This window comes from Nerophis lumbriciformis, linkage group LG25, assembly GCF_033978685.3.
Source record: "Nerophis lumbriciformis linkage group LG25, RoL_Nlum_v2.1, whole genome shotgun sequence".
In the NCBI taxonomy this organism is placed as follows: Eukaryota; Metazoa; Chordata; class Actinopteri; order Syngnathiformes; family Syngnathidae; genus Nerophis; species Nerophis lumbriciformis.
This window is the reverse complement of record NC_084572.2, coordinates 31,822,851-31,842,458: the sequence shown is the minus strand read 5'-3', so window position 1 is coordinate 31,842,458 and position 19,608 is coordinate 31,822,851. Positions and strand designations below refer to the sequence as shown.

General features: G+C 36.9%; 1 protein-coding gene across 1 annotated transcript in view; it reads right to left on the bottom strand.

The window, feature by feature from the left end:
• The window catches only part of grin2ab (glutamate receptor, ionotropic, N-methyl D-aspartate 2A, b), a 344,912-nt gene that overhangs the window by 9,821 nt on the left and 315,483 nt on the right, over nucleotides 1–19,608 (bottom strand). Inside the window, exons 16-19 of the mRNA XM_061984206.1 lie at nucleotides 15,739–15,926; nucleotides 15,329–15,567; nucleotides 9,056–9,239; nucleotides 3,812–4,577 (exon numbers count right to left, since the gene is read on the bottom strand). Of these exons, the coding sequence (XP_061840190.1) occupies nucleotides 3,812–4,577; nucleotides 9,056–9,239; nucleotides 15,329–15,567; nucleotides 15,739–15,926 (1,377 nt within the window). The remainder of the gene's footprint in view (nucleotides 1–3,811; nucleotides 4,578–9,055; nucleotides 9,240–15,328; nucleotides 15,568–15,738; nucleotides 15,927–19,608) is intronic.

Sequence of the window (19,608 nt, the reverse complement as noted above, 5' to 3'; positions counted from 1 at the left end):
GGTTGATGCAATCGATCCTGTGTCAGAACCAACCAATGAGGTGTCACGTTTAAAGTCACGTGACACAGTTCTTGTCTTACTCAGGAGTGAAAAAGGCAGTTTATTCTGAGCCAGGATCGATTGCTTCAGTCTTAATTGACCGTGAGTCTTGAGTTTTAAAGCAACAGATATTTCCGCACTAAATTGTTATACACAACATTTTCAGACACTGAATTTTTACAGACTGAATTTTAAAAAACTGCATTTTAACAAACTGAATTTTCACACAGTGAATTTTTTATACAGAATTTTTACACACTGAATCTTTTAACACTGAAATTTTACACACTGAATTTTAAAACATTGACATTTTACACACTGAATTTTAAAACATTGACATTTTACACACTGAATTTTAAAACATTGACATTTTACACACTGAATTTTAAAACACTGAAATTATATATACTGAATTTTAACAAACTGAATTTTTACAAACAGAATTTTCGCACAGTGAATTTTTTATACTGACTTTTTACACACTAAATCTATTTACATTGAAATTTGACCCACTGAATTTTAAAACACTGCATTTTAACAAACTGAATATTTACATACTGAATTTTCACATAGTTAATTTTTTATACTAAAATTTACGCACTGAATCTTTACACACTGAATTTTAAAACACTGCATTTTAACAAACTGAATTTTTACATACAGAATTTTCACACAGTGAATTTTTTATACTAACTTTTTACACACTAAATCTATTTACATTGAAATTTTACCCACTGAATTGTAAAACATTCAAATTTTACCCACTGAATTTTAAAACACTGCATTTTAACAAACTGAATTTTTACATACAGAATTTTTGCACAGTGAATTTTTAATACTGACTTTTTACACACTAAATCTTTTTACATTGAAATTTTACATACTGAATTTTAAAACATTCAAATTTTTACATAAATAAGCGGTAGAAAATGGATGGATGGAATTTTCACACAGTGAATTTTTTATACTGACTTTTTACACACTAAATCTTTTTACTGTGAAATTTTACCCACTGAATTTTAAAACACTGCATTTTAACAAACTGAATTTTACATACTGACTTTTCACAGTGAAATTTTTTTATACAGAATTTCTACACTGAATCTTTTTACACTGAAATTTTACACACTGAATTTTTAAAAACTGCATTTTAACAAACTGAATTTTTACATACTGAACTTTAACAAACTGAATTTTCACACAGTGAATTTTGTATACTGAATTTTTACACACTGAATCTTTTTTACACTGAAATTTTATCCACTGAATTTTAAAACACTGCATTTTAACAAACTGAATTTTTACATAGATAAGCGGTAGAAAATGGATGGATGGATGGAATTTTCGCACAGTGAATTTTTTATACTGACTTTTTACACACTAAATCTTTTTACATTGAAATGTTACACACTGAATTTTAAAACACTGCATTTTAACAAACTGAATTTTACATACTGACTTTTCACAGTGAAATTTTTTTATACAGAATTTCTACACTGAATCTTTTTACACTGAAATTTTACACACTGAATTTTTAAAAACTGCATTTTAACAAACTGAATTTTTACATACTGAATTTTAACAAACTGAATTTTCACGCAGTGAATTTTGTATACTGAATTTTTACACACTGAATCTTTTTTACACTGAAATTTTACCCACTGAATTTTAAAACGCTGCATTTTAACAAACTACATTTTTACATAAATAAGCGGTAGGAAATGGATGGATGGATGGAATTTTCGCACAGTGAATTTTTTATACTGACTTTTTACACACTAAATCTTTTTACATTGACATTTTACCCACTGAATTTTAAAACACTGCATTTTAACAAACTGAATTTTACATACTGACTTTCACAGTGAAATTTTTTTATACAGAATTTCTACACTGAATCTTTTTACACTGAAATTTTACACACTGAATTTTTTAAAACTGCATTTTAACAAACTGAATTTTTACATACTGAACTTTAACAAACTGAATTTTCACACAGTGAATTTTGTATACTGAATTTTTACACACTGAATCTTTTTTACACTGAAATTTTATCCACTGAATTTTAAAACACTGCATTTTAACAAACTGAATTTTTACATAAATAAGCGGTAGAAAATGGATGGATGGATGGAATTTTCGCACAGTGAATTTTTTATACTGACTTTTTACACACTAAATCTTTTTACATTGAAATGTTACACACTGAATTTTAAAACACTGCATTTTAACAAACTGAATTTTACATACTGACTTTTCACAGTGAAATTTTTTTATACAGAATTTCTACACTGAATCTTTTTACACTGAAATTTTACACACTGAATTTTTAAAAACTGCATTTTAACAAACTGAATTTTTACATACTGAATTTTAACAAACTGAATTTTCACGCAGTGAATTTTGTATACTGAATTTTTACACACTGAATCTTTTTTACACTGAAATTTTACCCACTGAATTTTAAAACGCTGCATTTTAACAAACTAAATTTTTACATAAATAAGCGGTAGAAAATGGATGGATGGATGGAATTTTCGCACAGTGAATTTTTTATACTGACTTTTTACACACTAAATCTTTTTACATTGACATTTTACCCACTGAATTTTAAAACACTGCATTTTAACAAACTGAATTTTACATACTGACTTTTCACAGTGAAATTTTTTTATACAAAATTTCTACACTGAATCTTTTTACACTGAATTTTTACATACTGAATTTTAACAAACTGAATTTTCACACAGTGAATTTTGTATACTGAATTTTTACACTGAAATTTTACACACTGAATTTTAAAACATTCAAATTTTACCCACTGAATTTTAAAACACTGCATTTTAACAAACTGAATTTTTACATAAATAAGCGGTAGAAAATTGATGGATGGATGGAATTTTCGCACAGTGAATTTTTTATACTGACTTTTTACACACTAAGTCTTTTTACATTGAAATTTTACCCACTGAATTTTAAAACACTGCATTTTAACAAACTGAATTTTACATACTGACTTGAAATGTTTTTTTATACAGAATTTCTACACTGAATCTCACGGAGCCCCTAAAGGGACATGGGGGAAATATATATATATAATTTATTTATTATTTTTTATAATTTTTTTGTATTTAATTTTTTTTAGACATACATCACGTGCGCACGAGAAACTTTTTATAAAGTTATAAAAAAAAAAGAAAAGAAAAAAAGTATAATTCTTTTTTTTTAGACATGGATCTCGTGCGCAAGAGAAAGTTTCTCGTGCGCAAAAAAAAATTAAAAACACTTTTTTAAATTTTTTTAAAATAACTTTATAAAAAGTTTCTCGTGTGCACGAGATACATGTCTAAAAATAAGTAAAAAATTAAAAATTAAAAAAATTAAAAATAATTTCCCCCATGTCCCTTTAGGGGCTCTGTAGAATCTTTTTACACTGAAATTTTTAAAAATATTGAATTTTGATAAAACTGAATTTTTTAAAAGCACACATTTGCAAAAAAAAAAATTCAAATTAAAGTGTCATCACAATTTCAAAAAAAATTAAGTTTGACTAATTTTAAAGACAAATATGTTCCTACATTCAGTGTGGAAAAAAAGCTTTGGTAATAAAGACACAAATTAAGTTCCATTTTGGCGCCACCTGTTGGTTGGCATGCTGTAGACTGGCATATAAGACGACCCTTCTCCTATTACTCTATCTCCTATTAAAAAATGGTGTGATGACATTTGGGGGCGATGGGGCGGCGTGCCAAGCGCCCGTAGCGGGCGGTACCTGCTGTGCGTGTAGGTGCTGTACTTCTTGTCCTTCATGGAGTGCAGGTCGGCCTCGGCGCTGTGACTGTGGTGCAGCAAGGTGGCGCTCAGCTGCAGGATGGGCGTGTCCGCTTTGTGTGAGTACGTGCTGTCGGGGGGGAAGAGGTCGGGGGGGTACGTGAGCTCGTCGCTGCCCCCCTGGCTGTCTCGCTGGTACGGGGGAGCCGACTGGAGGCTGGCCTGGTCCGAGTCAATGGAGTAGATCTTGGAGGCTCCGCCTCCTCCTCCGCCTCCCCGCTTCCTCAGCTGATTGATGGGCTTGAACCCGCCCCTCGGCGCCATGGAGTCGGAATCTTTGTGCGACGGCGGCCGACTGGAGCACTCCGAGATGTCAGAGTGCGGCGGGTCTTCGGGAAGGTAGCGCTGGCTCTTCATGGACGCGGGCCCCGGCGTCGCCGTCGGGCTCGGGCCGGCACCCGGCGCAGGAGCCGCCGCCACCGCGCCGGGTTGGGTCTTCAGCGTCTCCACGCTTTTCTTCCAAAGAGCACGAGGCTTGGACGGCGGGCCGGCGGGCCCGGCGAGGTGGGTCTTGCCGTTGTCGTTGGTGATGGACAGCTGCGGCTTGCTGGGGCTGGCCTGGTGGGCGGGGCCTTTCGGCTGGGCGGGGAAGGGCGCCGCGTTGTTCAGAAGGTTCTTGTGGCGCCCGGATAAGGACAGGAAACCCCGCGGACCGCTGGCGTTGCTATAGAGACCGGGACCCTTTTGAGGCAGATGGAGCGAGTTACCTAGGAGACGAGGAGAGAAGCACCTCAGGCGAACATGTTTGCACGCACCCACTTTGCTGGTACATCATTGTGTGTGTGTGTGTGTGTGTGTGTGTGTGTGTGTGTGTGTGTGTGTGTACCATCTCATGTCCATCTGATGGCGAGGCGGCCATCATGCATGTTGTATCGTGTGAGAAAGACGCTACAACACTAGAGTCAAGAACATTTCGGTGTTTTCCCACATTTCCATCGTCCAAAGTTGTAATCCACTTTTTACACAGGTGTGGTGACAGGCTTCGCTACACATCTTATTTTTTTGTGACATTTAAATATATATATATTTTTTTAATATTTTTATATTTAAAGATATCTTTCATTTCCAAAACCATTAGGGCTCCCATCAATTTTGGTCTATATTAAAGGCCCCGGGGACCCAAAAAGGGTCTCAGTCATTAAAGTGTTAAAAATAAGTCATATATTCATTTTCTTTTTTTTACTTCCATCACTCAAATATCTATAGATCAACTTTAGATCTATCTGTTGCCATACATTTCTATTTATTTTTTTTAAATGTTTTATGCCTTTAGTTTTTATTTAATTTTTTATGACAAAAACACAAAGTATGTTTCCTCTTTTTAATTTCCAGAACCATTAGGGCTCCCATCAATTTTGGTCTATGTTAAAGGTCCCAGGGACCCAAAAGGGTCTCAGTCATTAAAGTGTTAAAAATAAGTCATATATTAATTTTTTCGTAACTTCCAACACTTAAAAATGTATAGATCAACTTTAGATCTATTTAATATTTTTTTATGCCTTTATTATATATATATATATATATATATATATATATATATATATATATATATATATATATATATATATATATTTATTTATTTTTTTAACAAAGAAGCCTCTGTGTTTTATGGCAAAGACACAAAATATGTTGATATCTTTTATTTCCAAAACCATTAGGGCTCCCATCAAGTTTGGTCTATGTTAAAGGTCCCAGGGACCCAAAAGGGTCTCAGTCATTAAAGTTTTAAAAATAGGTCATATATCCTTTTTTTTTAAAAATATTTTTTACTTCTAAAACTTAAATATCTATAGATTAACTTTAGATTTATCTCCTGCTAAAAAGTTATTTTTTATGTTTTATGCCTTTATTTTTTTTTTAAAAGAAGCCTCCGTTTTTTATGGCAAAAACACAACATATGCTGATATCTTTCATTTCCAAAACCATTAGGGCTCCCACCAATGTAGGTCTATATTAAAGGTCCCAGGGACCCAAAAGGGTCTCAGGTCATTAAAGTGTTAAAAATAAGTCATATATTCAGACTTCAGGCAACGTGGATCCTGTGCCTCTCCTGTCTTCCTCCAGACTCTGGGACCTCGATTTCCAAAGGAAATGCAAAATTTGCATGGTTGGGTGATGGTTTGGGGTGCCATGTCATCTGCTGGTGTCGGTCCACTCTGTTTCCTGAGATCCAGGGTCAACGCAGCCGTCTACCAGCAAGTTTTAGAGCACTTCATGCTTCCTGCTGCTGACCTGCTTTATGGAGATGGAGATTTCAAGTTCCAACAGGACTTGGCGCCTGCACACAGCGCAAAATCTACCCGTGCCTGGTTTACGGACCATGGTATTTCTGTTCTAAATTGGCCCGCCAACTCCCCTGACCTTAGCCCCATAAAAAATCTGTGGGGTATTGTGAAAAGGAAGATGCAGAATGCCAGACCCAAAAACGCAGAAGAGTTGAAGGCCACTATCAGAGCAACCTGGGCTCTCATAACACCTGAGCAGTGCCAGAAACTCATCGACTCCATGCCACGCCGCATTAACGCAGTAATTGAGGCAAAAGGAGCTCCAACCAAGTATTGAGTATTGTACATGCTCATATTTTTCATTTTCATACTTTTCAGTTGGCCAACATTTCTAAAAATCCCTTTTTTGTATTAGCCTTAAGTAATATTCTAATTTTGTGACACACGGAATTTTGGATTTTCATTTGTTGCCACTTCAAATCATCAAAATTAAATGAAATAAACATTTGAATGCATCAGTCTGTGTGCAATGAATAAATATAATGTACAAGTTACACCTTTTGAATGCAATTACTGAAATAAATCAAGTTTTTCAAAATATTCTAATTTACTGGCTTTTACCTGTATATATATATATACATACATACATACACACACACACACGTTAGGTCAAGAAAAAACACGGAGGCTAATTCATCCCTATAAGCCTGTTTCGCAGGTTTCCCTGCTCTTCACGGGTGTTTATCACATTTTACAAAATCCCCTGAAGAGCAGGGAAACCTGCGAAACAGGCTTGTAGGCATGAAATAGCCTCTGTGATGTCACGTTATCGATGGGGAAAATTGCATTTTATGATTTTTTATGACAATATGATTTGCCTGAGCGCTAGGAGACCCCAAGAGTAATAAGCGGTAGAAAATGTATTAGAAAGGACAGATTTAAAAAAAAATAAAAAATGTTTACTTGGGACTTCCTGCGGGCCATAGTTCGGGGACCCCTGTCTTAATACTTGCACGTTTTGTAGATGGCTGTCCGCTGGTATATATCTGCAATATATATAAAAATCACGTCCATATCACAGACATGCTGACAACGCTCCAGACAATGGCGTGCCTTTTGTTTACATCCGGTTCTGGCAGCGCGGTTTTTGGTAATAATCCACGTCTTTTTTCAATGGTCGCGTTTTTCGGTACATTACTTGTCAATAGTGCGCAAATAATAGACTATATATATATATATATATATATATATATATATATATATATATATATATATATATATATATATATATATATATATATATATAAATAAATGATAAATGGGTTGTACTTGTATAGCGCTTTTCTACCTTCAAGGTACTCAAAGCGCTTTGACACTACTTCCACATTTACCCATTCACACACACATTCACACACTGATGGAGGGAGCTGCCATGCAAGGCGCTAACCAGCACCCATCAGGAGCAAGGGTGAAGTGTCTTGCTCAGGACACAACGGACATGACGAGGTTGGTACTAGGTGGGGATTGAACCAGGGACCCTCGGGTTGCGCACGGCCACTCTTCCACTGCGCCACGCCGTCCTATATATATATATATATATATATATATATATATATATATATATATATATATATATATATATATATATATATATATATATATATATATATATATATATATATATATATGTATATCCATTCATACTGTAAGGACCAGCTAATATTCATGTTTTATGTTCGTGTGCTTTGGATTTGATGTCAGTTTTTCCCACGTTTACAAACACACCGTCCGTGCCTAAAAGGTGATTGGTGGAGAATGAGGAAGTGTTGTTGTGTGTGAGACCAAAGTCTTTGCACGGGAGGTAAAACCTGTTGGAATTGTGCCCTTTGTTATCGTAACATGATCTCTAATCATTTGACAAGGTTGATCCTGTTAAAACTAAGTAGGTTAGATATGATTATTGAATACTAGAGATGTCCGATAATATCGGGCTGCCGATATTATCGGCCGATAAATGCTTTAAAATGTAATATCGGAAATTATCGTTATCGGTTCGGAAATTATCGGTATCCGTTTCAAAAAGTAAAATGTATGACTTTTTAAAACGCCGCTGTGTACACGGACGTAGGGAGAAGTACAGAGTGCCAATAAACCTTAAAGGCACTGCCTTTGCGTCCCGGCCCAATCACATAATATATGCGGCTTTTTGCACATACACAAGTATACTGGGTCAACAGCCATACAGGTCACACTGAGGGTAGCCGTATAAACAACTTTAACACTGTTGCAAATATGCCCCACACTGTGAACCCACACCAAACAAGAATGACAAACATCCGCACCGTAACACAACATAAACACAACAGAACAAATACCCAGAATCCACATTGCACTAACTCTTCCGGGACGCTACAATATACACCCCCCGCTACCCCCTACCCACCTCAACCTCCTCATGCTCTCTCGAGCATGACCCAAATTCCAAGCTGCTGTTTTGAGGCATGTTAAAAAAAATAATGCACTTTGTGACTTCAATAATAAATATGGCAGTGCCATGTTGGCTTTTTTTTCCATAACTTGAGTTGATTTATTTTGGAAAACCTTGTTACATTGTTTAATGCATCCAGCGGGGCATCACAACAAAATTAGGCATAATAATGTGTTAATTCCACGAGTGTATATATCGGTATCGGTTGATATCGGAACCTGTAAATAAGAGTTGGACAACATCGGAATATCGGCAAAAAAGCCGATATCTCTATTGAATACAAATAAAATGAAGAGTATGATTATTAATTCAGTGTTAATATCTGAGTAAAGGTTAAGAACCCCTGTTTTAAAGCGTTAAATAAAACTGTCATATGGGACCTTTCGTGGAGATTTGAAGTGTGTCCTAGAACAGGTGTGTGTGTGTGTGTGTGTGTGTGTGTGTGTGTGTGTGTGTGTGTGTGTGTGTGTACCTTTGCCTGACATCATGTCCAGGATGCTGGGCTGCACCACCACCGTGTTGCGTTTGGGCGAGGACAAGGCCATGGACTTTGCCGACTTGAGCAGGTGCAGCATGTTGGCCTGAGGACTGAAGTCCAGCTCCGGGGATTTCTTCTTCATGTCGATGTGAACGCCGTGGATGCAGCTCCAGATGCCCTGAGGAGGAACCACAGCCCCCACGGTGAGACGCCCGCTCCGCAAAAACAAAGCATACTTTGACCTCGTTTTTCAGTTTTTTGGGGTTTTTTTTGTTGTTTTTTTTGGAGCAACTTGTGGATGATTTCATTGGTGCGATGATGTCATCGCTGCCTCTGAGTGCAAGGAGATGTTCCTCCTGGAGTCACTTAACCTCCAGCGTGTCAGAGCGAGAGCGGACGCACATTGCACGCTTTTTGTAAAACACTTGATGTGCCAAATGTTGCTCGTCTGGAATAAAAGCTCTGCTGCACACACACATACACACACACACATGAATAATGAAACATCATTTGTGTGTGTGTGTGTGTGTGTGTGTGTGTGATGATGCACCCCGCCCACGCACACGTGACCATCTTTTTTCTTTAAAGACGTGTGGTCCTTTCTGCAGCCCGCAGCAAGAAACACATCAGAGCCTCAGCTGGACTCTGAACGATCGTCAGCTTTCCTCGTTAATCTCGCACTTCTATGAGCTCACACACACACACACACACACACATAGTGGTTATCATTTGGAATGGGGACCAAGTTTTTGATCATGACTTGTGGGGACCACCCTTTCTACAGGTTGTGGAGGCATAAAAAAATGGTGTAAAATGTCCACTGCCCAGTTAGCTCATACACGTCTTTAAATCTCTGGATTGATGAAGTAATGTGCTGATCATTCTTACTGGGGACCCTGGGGAAAAAGAGTTCATATGGTTCATGGGGACCAAATTTCAAATAATTTTGCATAATTCACACAAATTTGCACGTGACTACTGAGGACCATTTAAAAAAAAAAAAAAAAGTTGAAATGAAATATGACATGATGGTCAGAATACAGCACTACAGCTGTCCTCTTATAGGAAGTTTCACCATTTAAAGGGGAACATTATCACAATTTCAGAAGGATTAAAACCATTAAAAATCAGTTCCCAGTGGCTTATTATATTTTTCGAAGTTTTTTTCAAAATTTTACCCATCACGCAATATCCCTAAAAAAAGCTTCAAAGTGCCCGATTTTAACCATCGTTATAAACACCCGTCCATTTTCCTGTGACGTCACATAGTGAAGCCAACACAAACAAACATGGCGGAAAGAACAGCAAGCTATAGCGACATTAGCTCGGATTCAGACTCGGATTTCAGCGGTTTAAGCGATTCAACAGATTACGCATGTATTGAAACGGATGGTTGTAGTGTGGAGGCAGGTAGCGAAAACGAAATTGAAGAAGAAACTGAAGCTATTGAGCCATATCGGTTTGAACCGTATGCAATCGAAACCGACGAAATCGACATGACAGCCAGCGACACGGGAGAAAGCGAGGACAAATTCGGCGATCGCCTTCTAACCAACGATTGGTATGTGTTTGTTTGGCATTAAAGGAAACTAACAACTATGAACTAGGTTTACAGCATATGAAATACATTTGGCAAAAACATGCACTTTGAGAGTGCAGACAGCCCAATTTTCATCAATTAATATATTCTGTAGACATACCCTCATCCGCGCTCTTTTCCTGAAAGCTGATCTGTCCAGTTTTGGAGTTGATGTCAGCAAGGCCAGGGAAGCTAGGGTCGATATTCTTCTCTTGATCATCTTTGGGACGGTGTGAGCCAAGACACCCAGGGGGTTTAGCTCGCTCGTCTGCGGGAACAAACTGCCGCCATTGCTTGCCGTGCTACCGAGGTCCTTTGTCCCTGAATTGCTCACACACTCCGGCAGATTCAATGAGGGTCTGGCGGCAGATTTCTTTGACTTTATCGTTGGAAATGCATATGCTTTGAGTGTCGCAGGATATCCACACATTCTTGCCATCTCTGTCGTAGCATAGCTTTCGACGGTAAAGTGTGCGGAACAATTGTCCAATTTCTTGCCACTTTCGCATCTTTGGGCCACTGGTGCAACTTGAATCCGTCCCTGTTCGTGTTGCTACACCCTCCGACAACACACCGATGAGGCATGATGTCTCCAAGGTACGGAAAACAGTCGAAAAAACGGAAAATAACAGAGCTGATTTGACTCGGTGTTTGAGAAAATGGCGGATTGCTTCCCGATGTGACGTCACAACGTGACGTCATCGCACCGAGAGCGAATATTAGAAAGGCGTTTAATTCGCCAAAATTCACCCATTTAGAGTTCGGAAATCGGTTAAAAAAATATATGGTCTTTTTTCTGCAACATCAAGGTATTTATTGACACTTACATAGGTCTGGTGATAATGTTCCCCTTTAAATGTTAAAGCAAATCCTGCATCTTCTGTGACATTACTGAAAACTGCTATTTAGCAGTAATGAAGTTGTCTGCAACTCCAACTACCATATATAGAAGGATGGAACATTCTGATTGTGAATCATACTTTAAGGTAATAATGTTTTATAATCATGCTGTATGAAAATGTCATCCTAAGGAACACTAAACCAGATTTTGTTTTTGGAAAAATATATTAGTTTGAACTAAGGATGGATAACATACAGAAAAGACACGTAAAGAAAGTAACCCAAATGTCCCTGTTGTGGGATCAAAAAAGGATTATCTTATCTTACCTTAAACCACAGAAATAAAATAGAAACTCAATTAAACTTTTATTTTTACTTTTTATTAGGGATATCCGATAATATTGGCCTGCCGATAGTATCGGCCGATAAATGCTTTAAAATGTAATATCGGAAATTATCGGTATCGTTTTTTTTTTTTTTGTTTTTTTAAATTAAATCAACATAAAAAGCACAAGATACACTTACAATTAGTGCACCAATCCAAAAAAACTCCCTCCCCCATTTACACTCATTCACACAAAAGGGTTGTTTCTTTCTGTTATTAATATTCTGGTTCCTACATTATATATCAATATATATCAATACAGTCTGCAAGGGATACAGTCCGTAAGCACACATGATTGTGCGTGCTGCTGGTCCACTAATAGTACTAACCTTTAACAGTTAATTTTACTAATTTTCATTCATTAATAGTTTCTATGTAACTGTATTTATATTGTTTTACTTTCTTTTTTATTCAAGAAAATGTTTTTAATTTATTTATCTTATTTTATTAATTTTTTTAAAAAGGACCCTATCTTCACCAGACCTGGTTGTCCAAATTAGGCATAATAATGTGTTAATTCCACGACTGTATATATCGGTATCGGTTGATATCGGTATCGGTAATTAAGAGTTGGACAATATCGGAATATCGGATATCGGCAAAAAGCCATTATCGGACATCCCTATTTTTTATTTTTAACAACATCGAACATAAAGAACATAAAAAACTGTTCTACTTAACCAGTCTCTTGATCTACTATTTTACCTGCGATCTCCTTTTGTAGGCTGTAATGCGGTTGTACACATAGAACATTTGCTGTGCAAATGTCTCACACTCAAACTAACCAGTAAACATGTTTTATGGGCCAAAGCTTAAAAATCACTTAGACATCTTCAGAATGGATCTGACTATCATTTAAAAAGGTTTCCCTTTAGGGGACCTGTTTTTTTGTCCCCATACCGTCAGAGGTCCCCTAAAGGTGACTGTGTAAACAGAGCGATGTCCCCATTAAGCACGCACACACACACACACACACACACATCCTTTTTTCCCCTTGCTTCCTTCATTCTTAAAACTCTTACACAGTGCTCCAAATTGGAACACTGCTATCAAACTGGGTCAAAAAAAAAACAAACTAACATACAGTACAGGCCAAAAGTTTGGACAACCTTCCCATTCAATGCCTTTTCTTCATTTTCATGACTATTTACATTGTAGATTGTCACTGAAGGCATCAAAACTATGAAGGAACGCATGTGGAGTTATGTACCTAACAAAAAAGGTGAAATAACTGAAAACATGTTTTATATTCTAGTTTCTTCAAAATAGCCACCCTTTGCTCTGATTACTGCTTTGCACACTCTCGGCATTCTCTCGACAAGCTTCAAGCACACCTGTGAAGTGAAAACCATTTCAGGTGACTACCTCTCTATGTAAATAGTCATGAAAATAAAGAAAACACATTGAAATGAGAAGGTGTGTCCAAACTTTTGGCCTGTACTGTACATACAAAATAAAATACAGAGTCAACAACATCGTTTCTTATGGAGGTTAATTTGTGTCCTTAGTACCAAAGGGTTTTTTTTACACTGAATTTATGTAACTGAATTTTTGACGTTTAAATTTTGTGACAATTCCATTGAAAAAGCCAAAGTGTGTTAGCATAAAGCTTGCACATTTTGGTTTTTTTTTAGTCCATTGCTCTGCATTGGAAATTGTTAACATTACTTAGAGTGCCGTGCTTATTGTTAGTTCCTGTCCTGCGCTCTTATTTTGGTGGCACTTCCTGTTCTGTTGGGGTTTTTTCCGCAACCGATTCGCATCTTTCCGTGAGCACTGATCCACGGGCCTGCTTTCTGTTTGTCATTAGCACTATTTAAGTTGAGCTCCACCTTCCTAGTAAGTGTTTTTGCTGTGTTCCAGCATTTTGGTCTTGTTTCCCTCATAGTCTGTCCATTCAGAGCATTACCCTTGGTGCTCTCACTTTTTGTTTGGTTTGCTTAATCAATAAATCCCCTTTTTACTACACGCTGCCACCTCGTTCGTCTGCATTTTGAAAATCACGGCAACCGCCGGCGTCTTCCATGACACATCGCTTGTCACTCGAGGTAGTTTCTGGTTCATGTGGTCCTCGTGTTACAACATTTTGGGTTTTGTGGTTACGTATACAATGTGGTCTCATTTATGAAAGTGACACAAGTAGTAATGTGCTAATTAGGTAAGTCTTTTGTATATTTTGAATATATATATATATATACAGTATATATATACACATACATACACACATACACATAGAGATATATATACATACATACATATATACATACATATATATATACATATATATGTATATACATACACATATATATATATGTATATACATACATATATATATGTTTATATATGTATAAGTATATATTTGTATATGTATATATGTATGTATATGTATATAAGTATATATATATATATATATATATATATATATATATATATATATATATATATATATATATTGTAGCTGAGATAGGCTCCAGCGCCCCCCGCGACCCCAAAGGGAATAAGCGGTAGAAAATGGATGGATGGATGGATATATATATATATATATATATATATATATATATATATATATATATATATATATATATATATATATATATATATATATATATACATATACATATATATATATATATATATACATATACATATACATACATATATATACATTAGGGCTGCAACAACTAATCGATTAAATTTGATTATAAAAAATAGTTGCCGATTAATTTATTCATCGATTCGTTGGATCTATGCTATGCGCATGGGCAGAGGCTTTATTTTAATTTTATTTTTTAATTTTATTTTTTATAAACCTTTATTTATAAACTGCAACATTTCCAAACAGCTGTGAAACAATAATCAAAATAAGTATGGTGCCAGTATGCTGTTTTTTTCCTCAATAAAATACCGGAAAGGATAGAAATGTAGTTTGTCTCTTTATCCGATTATTAATCGATTAATCGAAGCAATAATCGACAGATTAATTGATTATCAAATTAATCGTTAGTTGCAGCCCTAATATACATATATATACTTATATATATATATACATACATTTATATATATACATATATACATAGATATACGTATATATACATAGATACATATATACATATAGATATACATATATACATATATATATATACATACATTTATATATATATACATATATAAACATATATACATACATACATATATAAACATATATACATAGATACATATATATAAATATCTATATATATACATATATCTATATACGTATATATATATATATATATATATATATATATATATATATATATATATATATATATACAGCCCGGCTCCCGGCCAATTTTTTTTAACCCAATGCGGCCCCCCGAGTCCAAAAGTTTGGGGACCCCTGATTTAGATGATGCTTCTTCATGCCTGAAACAAACAGGGGATAGCTTGCTCGGGGGTCAAAAGGTCAAGGGCGCCGACTCACCCTGCTGATGGTGAAGAGGAGGCCCGGTCGGCCCGAGCAGACGCCGGTGAAGCAGTATCGCAGGCGCCAGTAGAAGAGGTGCTCGGAGATGAAGGTGAGGATGGACAGGCCCATGGCGGTGGCCAGCATGTAGAAGACGCCCGCCATGTTGTCCACGTCCAGCTGGCTGGACATCACCTCGTTCTTCTCGTTGTGGCAGATGCCCGTCAGCCACTGGGCCTCCAGCTCCTCCATCTCACCTGGGGGAGGGGCAGGGACAGGACGCTGAGTAGATTGTAATGGAGGAACTGGTAGTGATGGAGGGCTTCTTAAAGGGCCACCACACAACACACACACAGGCAGTAATGATGATGAAACGGTGCGTTCAGGGGCCGCCGGTCAAGCCGATTGGCGGCATCAAGGGTCCTTACCGTCTCCGATGATGCCGAGGATGGCCAGGTCCACCAGGCGCTTCCAGTAGGACCCCTTCTGCAGCGCGATGCCGTACCCCGTGGTAGCGAAGATGTAGCCGCTGCCGATGGTGACCAGCTTGCAGCCGTCGTCGCGGCCCGCCATGTAGTTGAGCACGGCGGCGTCGTAGATGAAGGCGTCCAGTTTGCTGCAAGAAGAGCGCCCGTTGGTCCATTTTTGATACGTCAAGGCTCATTTTGATGATCTAAAACCAGGGGTGTCAAACGTACGGCCCGTGCGAGATGAGTTTTGCTAAGTATAAAAATGAGCTGTGATTTTTGAATGAAAGAAGCTGCTGTTCTAAACGTGTCCACTAGATGTCGCAATAGTAATTATTTGTGCATGACCTCAGAGGGGGCGGAGCTATGTGCCCAAGCATTTACACCAGGGGTGTCAAACGTACAGCCCGCGGGGATGAGTTTGCTAAGTATAAAAATGAGCCGAAATTTTTGAATGAGAGAAACGGCTGTTCTAAACGTCTCCACTGGATGTCGCAATAGCAATTATTTTTTATCTTTGTAGATGATGCTACATATTGTTGCGTCAATCCAGTCTTCCTCTCAGGGAATAAAAGTCACTGGTCAATCCCAAGTTCTTTCGGATGACATATATGTTGAGTAAGAAGGACCATCAAGACAGAATAGCAATATTACCAAGTTTTACTAAAGCTTTAGGAGACCAGTCTGATGTGCGTTAATAGCAGCATCTAGAAGCGGTCTGAAAATGAAATGGAAAGAGACAACTTATTAAGTACGAAAACAGCCCCCACCCGCCCAGAAAGGAATACAGCTCTATTGTTCTAAACAGATAAGATAAAAAGGGAGTACATCATACTCCCAACATTCCAGCGCCTTCAAGGTGAAACAGTTTACTAGCGAACAAAAGGAAAAAGAACAAAGTGTACACATGGAAAAATACTAGATGATTTAAACATGACTATTGATGAAGAAAGAACTCTTGAAAATATATGCATTCTCCACAATATGTAAAAAAATAAATAAACCACATGATGTTCGTACATCAGTCAAGGAAAATGAGCAAACTACATAAATAACATCCTGTAATTTGATTTTGATATTTTTTTTGTATCTTGATAGATTGAAAATCAACACCAATGAGTTGACTGATGAACATTATCACATAATTTATTCAGAAAGTATAAATAACGACAAATAAAGATAGACTACTATTAACCCCAACATGTAAGTGTAAAAAAAAAAAACATTGATTTTTACATTTTCAGAAAGTGGTTGTTCTATTTTTAAACAAAGAAAACAATCTGAAGTTGTCTTTATTTCTAAGTTATCGTGCCGTGATTTTACCAGTCCGGCCCACTTGAGAGTAGACTTTTCTCCATGTGGCCCCCCATCTAAAATGAGTTTGACACCCCTGATTCTCAAACTGTGGTGGGCTCCATCTAGTGGTACGCCAAAGAATCACTTAAAATAAAGACCAGTGTTTTATTTTCCGATATTCAAACACAGTGTTACTGTTCAAACTGTGTGTAATGTTACAGTGGCCAAAATATGAAATATACCTATTAAATAAAACCCCTGCCTTGTTTTTAATGAATACTTGGGCCTGCAGCGTTACTGTTGGTCATTATGGCGGTACTTGTTTTTCTGAGGTGGTACTTGGTGAAAAAAGTTTGAGAACCACTGCTCTAGGTCTAAAATAACACATTCCAATAGAAAAGTGGCTCAAATCAAAATGAAGGCGGACTCTCAAAAAACATTTTGTTTGGTTACTTATCACTTCATTTTCTATTTCTGTGACTTGGTGGATTATTTCCATTTCCTTATTTGGAGTTATTCTGATGATTTATTTCGTACAAGGCAGCAGCTGTCATTTTCACATGGATAACAAGTCCTTATACGCACACAAATAGTCACGGGTGAGCGAGCACGCTATGGGTTTTGACTTCTGGATCATTTTGAGTCTATTTAATTTATCATATGAGTTGTATCTGTTATTATTAATAACCTACAAGAATTGACAGTGTTGTGGCAACATTGATATTTTAGTTATCTCTCTAAGTAACAGTCCTCATGTGATTTATGTTGTATTGCTTCCCTTCCCTGCATTGGTCTGTTTTTGGCCTCTTCTTTTTAATTTTTTTTTTTAGATCGCTGCTAAATTTTTCGGGCCCTCCGGAGATAGCTCTGCTTGCTTCTTCTTACGTCCCCCCATCGTCCAAGAACATGAATCATGGACTGTAGTGATGCCCAAGATCACTAATTTGTATTGTATTTGTCTTTCTGTCAAATGTTACATTCCAATCGGGTTTCTTTTGTGATTGATGCTGTATTACTGCCTTTCCCCAGTGTTTAACAAAAACTTTACATTTTACAATCAGTCTGCTTTTCGCTCAGGCCCGGAACCAATTAACAGCGATAAACAAGGGTTTACTTTAATCACTACATTTTATAATGGGTAAAAATAATGACCATCTTTAGATAAAATAATATGTTATCTAAATGCACAGCTGTAAAACATCCATCCATCCATTTTCTACCACTTGTCCCTTTTATATTTTACAATATTAATAAATTATTATCATTATGTCAGAAAAATTGTATGTAAATTATCAAAAAAACTTTCCGTTCTCTGAGTTCCCAGTGAACAGATGAAAGCTGTCTTTGTTGCACCAAGCCAAAGGCTTGGAAAATTCCGCTGTGTACGATGGGAGGAGACGGGAGGGGTTATCTATTGTGATCCAGGACCAGCCCAAGCCCGAGGCATCTTTTACTTTTGTGTTAACGTGACCGAAAACAATGGCTGTTTACATACACCCCATTCCTTTAGAAACAGCTGTTGTTGTGTAAACAGGGAATATCCAAACAAATTCTGTCTCTGTTTATTTTCTTGCTTCTTGTCTTGTTTAATAGATGTCATCGATGTTTGAACCTGACAATTACACGATAGAATAATATATTACGATAATATAAAATGTATGCAATAACATATTATGATATGGGGACGGCGTGGCGCAGTTGGGAGAGTGGCCGTGCCAGCAACCTGAGGGTTCCTGGTTCGATCCCCGCCTTCTACCAACCTGGTCACGTCCGTTGTGTCCTTGAGCAAGACACTTCACCCTTGCTCCTGATGGGTTGTAGGAAGCGCCTTGCATGGCAGCTCCCGCCATTAGTGTGTGAATGTGTGTGTGAATGGGTGAATGTGGAAATAGTGTCAAAGCGCTTTGAGAACCTTGAAGGTAGAAAAGCGCTATACGAGTATAACCCATAACACTTTATAATAATAATAATAATAATAATAATGAGTCATTTTTAAAATAATACTAATTTCTTTGAATCATCATCTCGTTAGGGCATTTGGCAGCCATTGTGATTTTAAGTGCTATTTTAGAAAGCAAAGCAGATATTAAGAGATATTTTTTCTCTTATCCCCTTTCAAACCATTTGATTAGCCTAATTTGCAATCCTTTTAAGCTTTTGTTTGCTTTTGCGCAAAAGAAAAAAAGAAAGAAAGCAAAGCAGGCCCGAAATAAGAATATTGAAGATAATATTTGCAGTGGCGAGCAGAAGAGATCCATCATCAAATCATATCTACAAGATTCCTCACAAAACTGATTTTCTCTCGCTGATAACGTCAAAAATACTCAGCCGCCATTTTGACAATGTTGATCAATATTTAAAAATGACTGAACTGATGATGAAATTAAAAGTGAACTGCACTTTTTTTTTTGGAATTGTGCCCATCGTTTAGAATTGTTATGAGACACAAGAACATATATGTCTTTTTTTTTTAAATAGGGTTTTAAAGATGATAAAACACGCTTCGAAGATGTCACCGTTGTAGCCTTTAAAGCC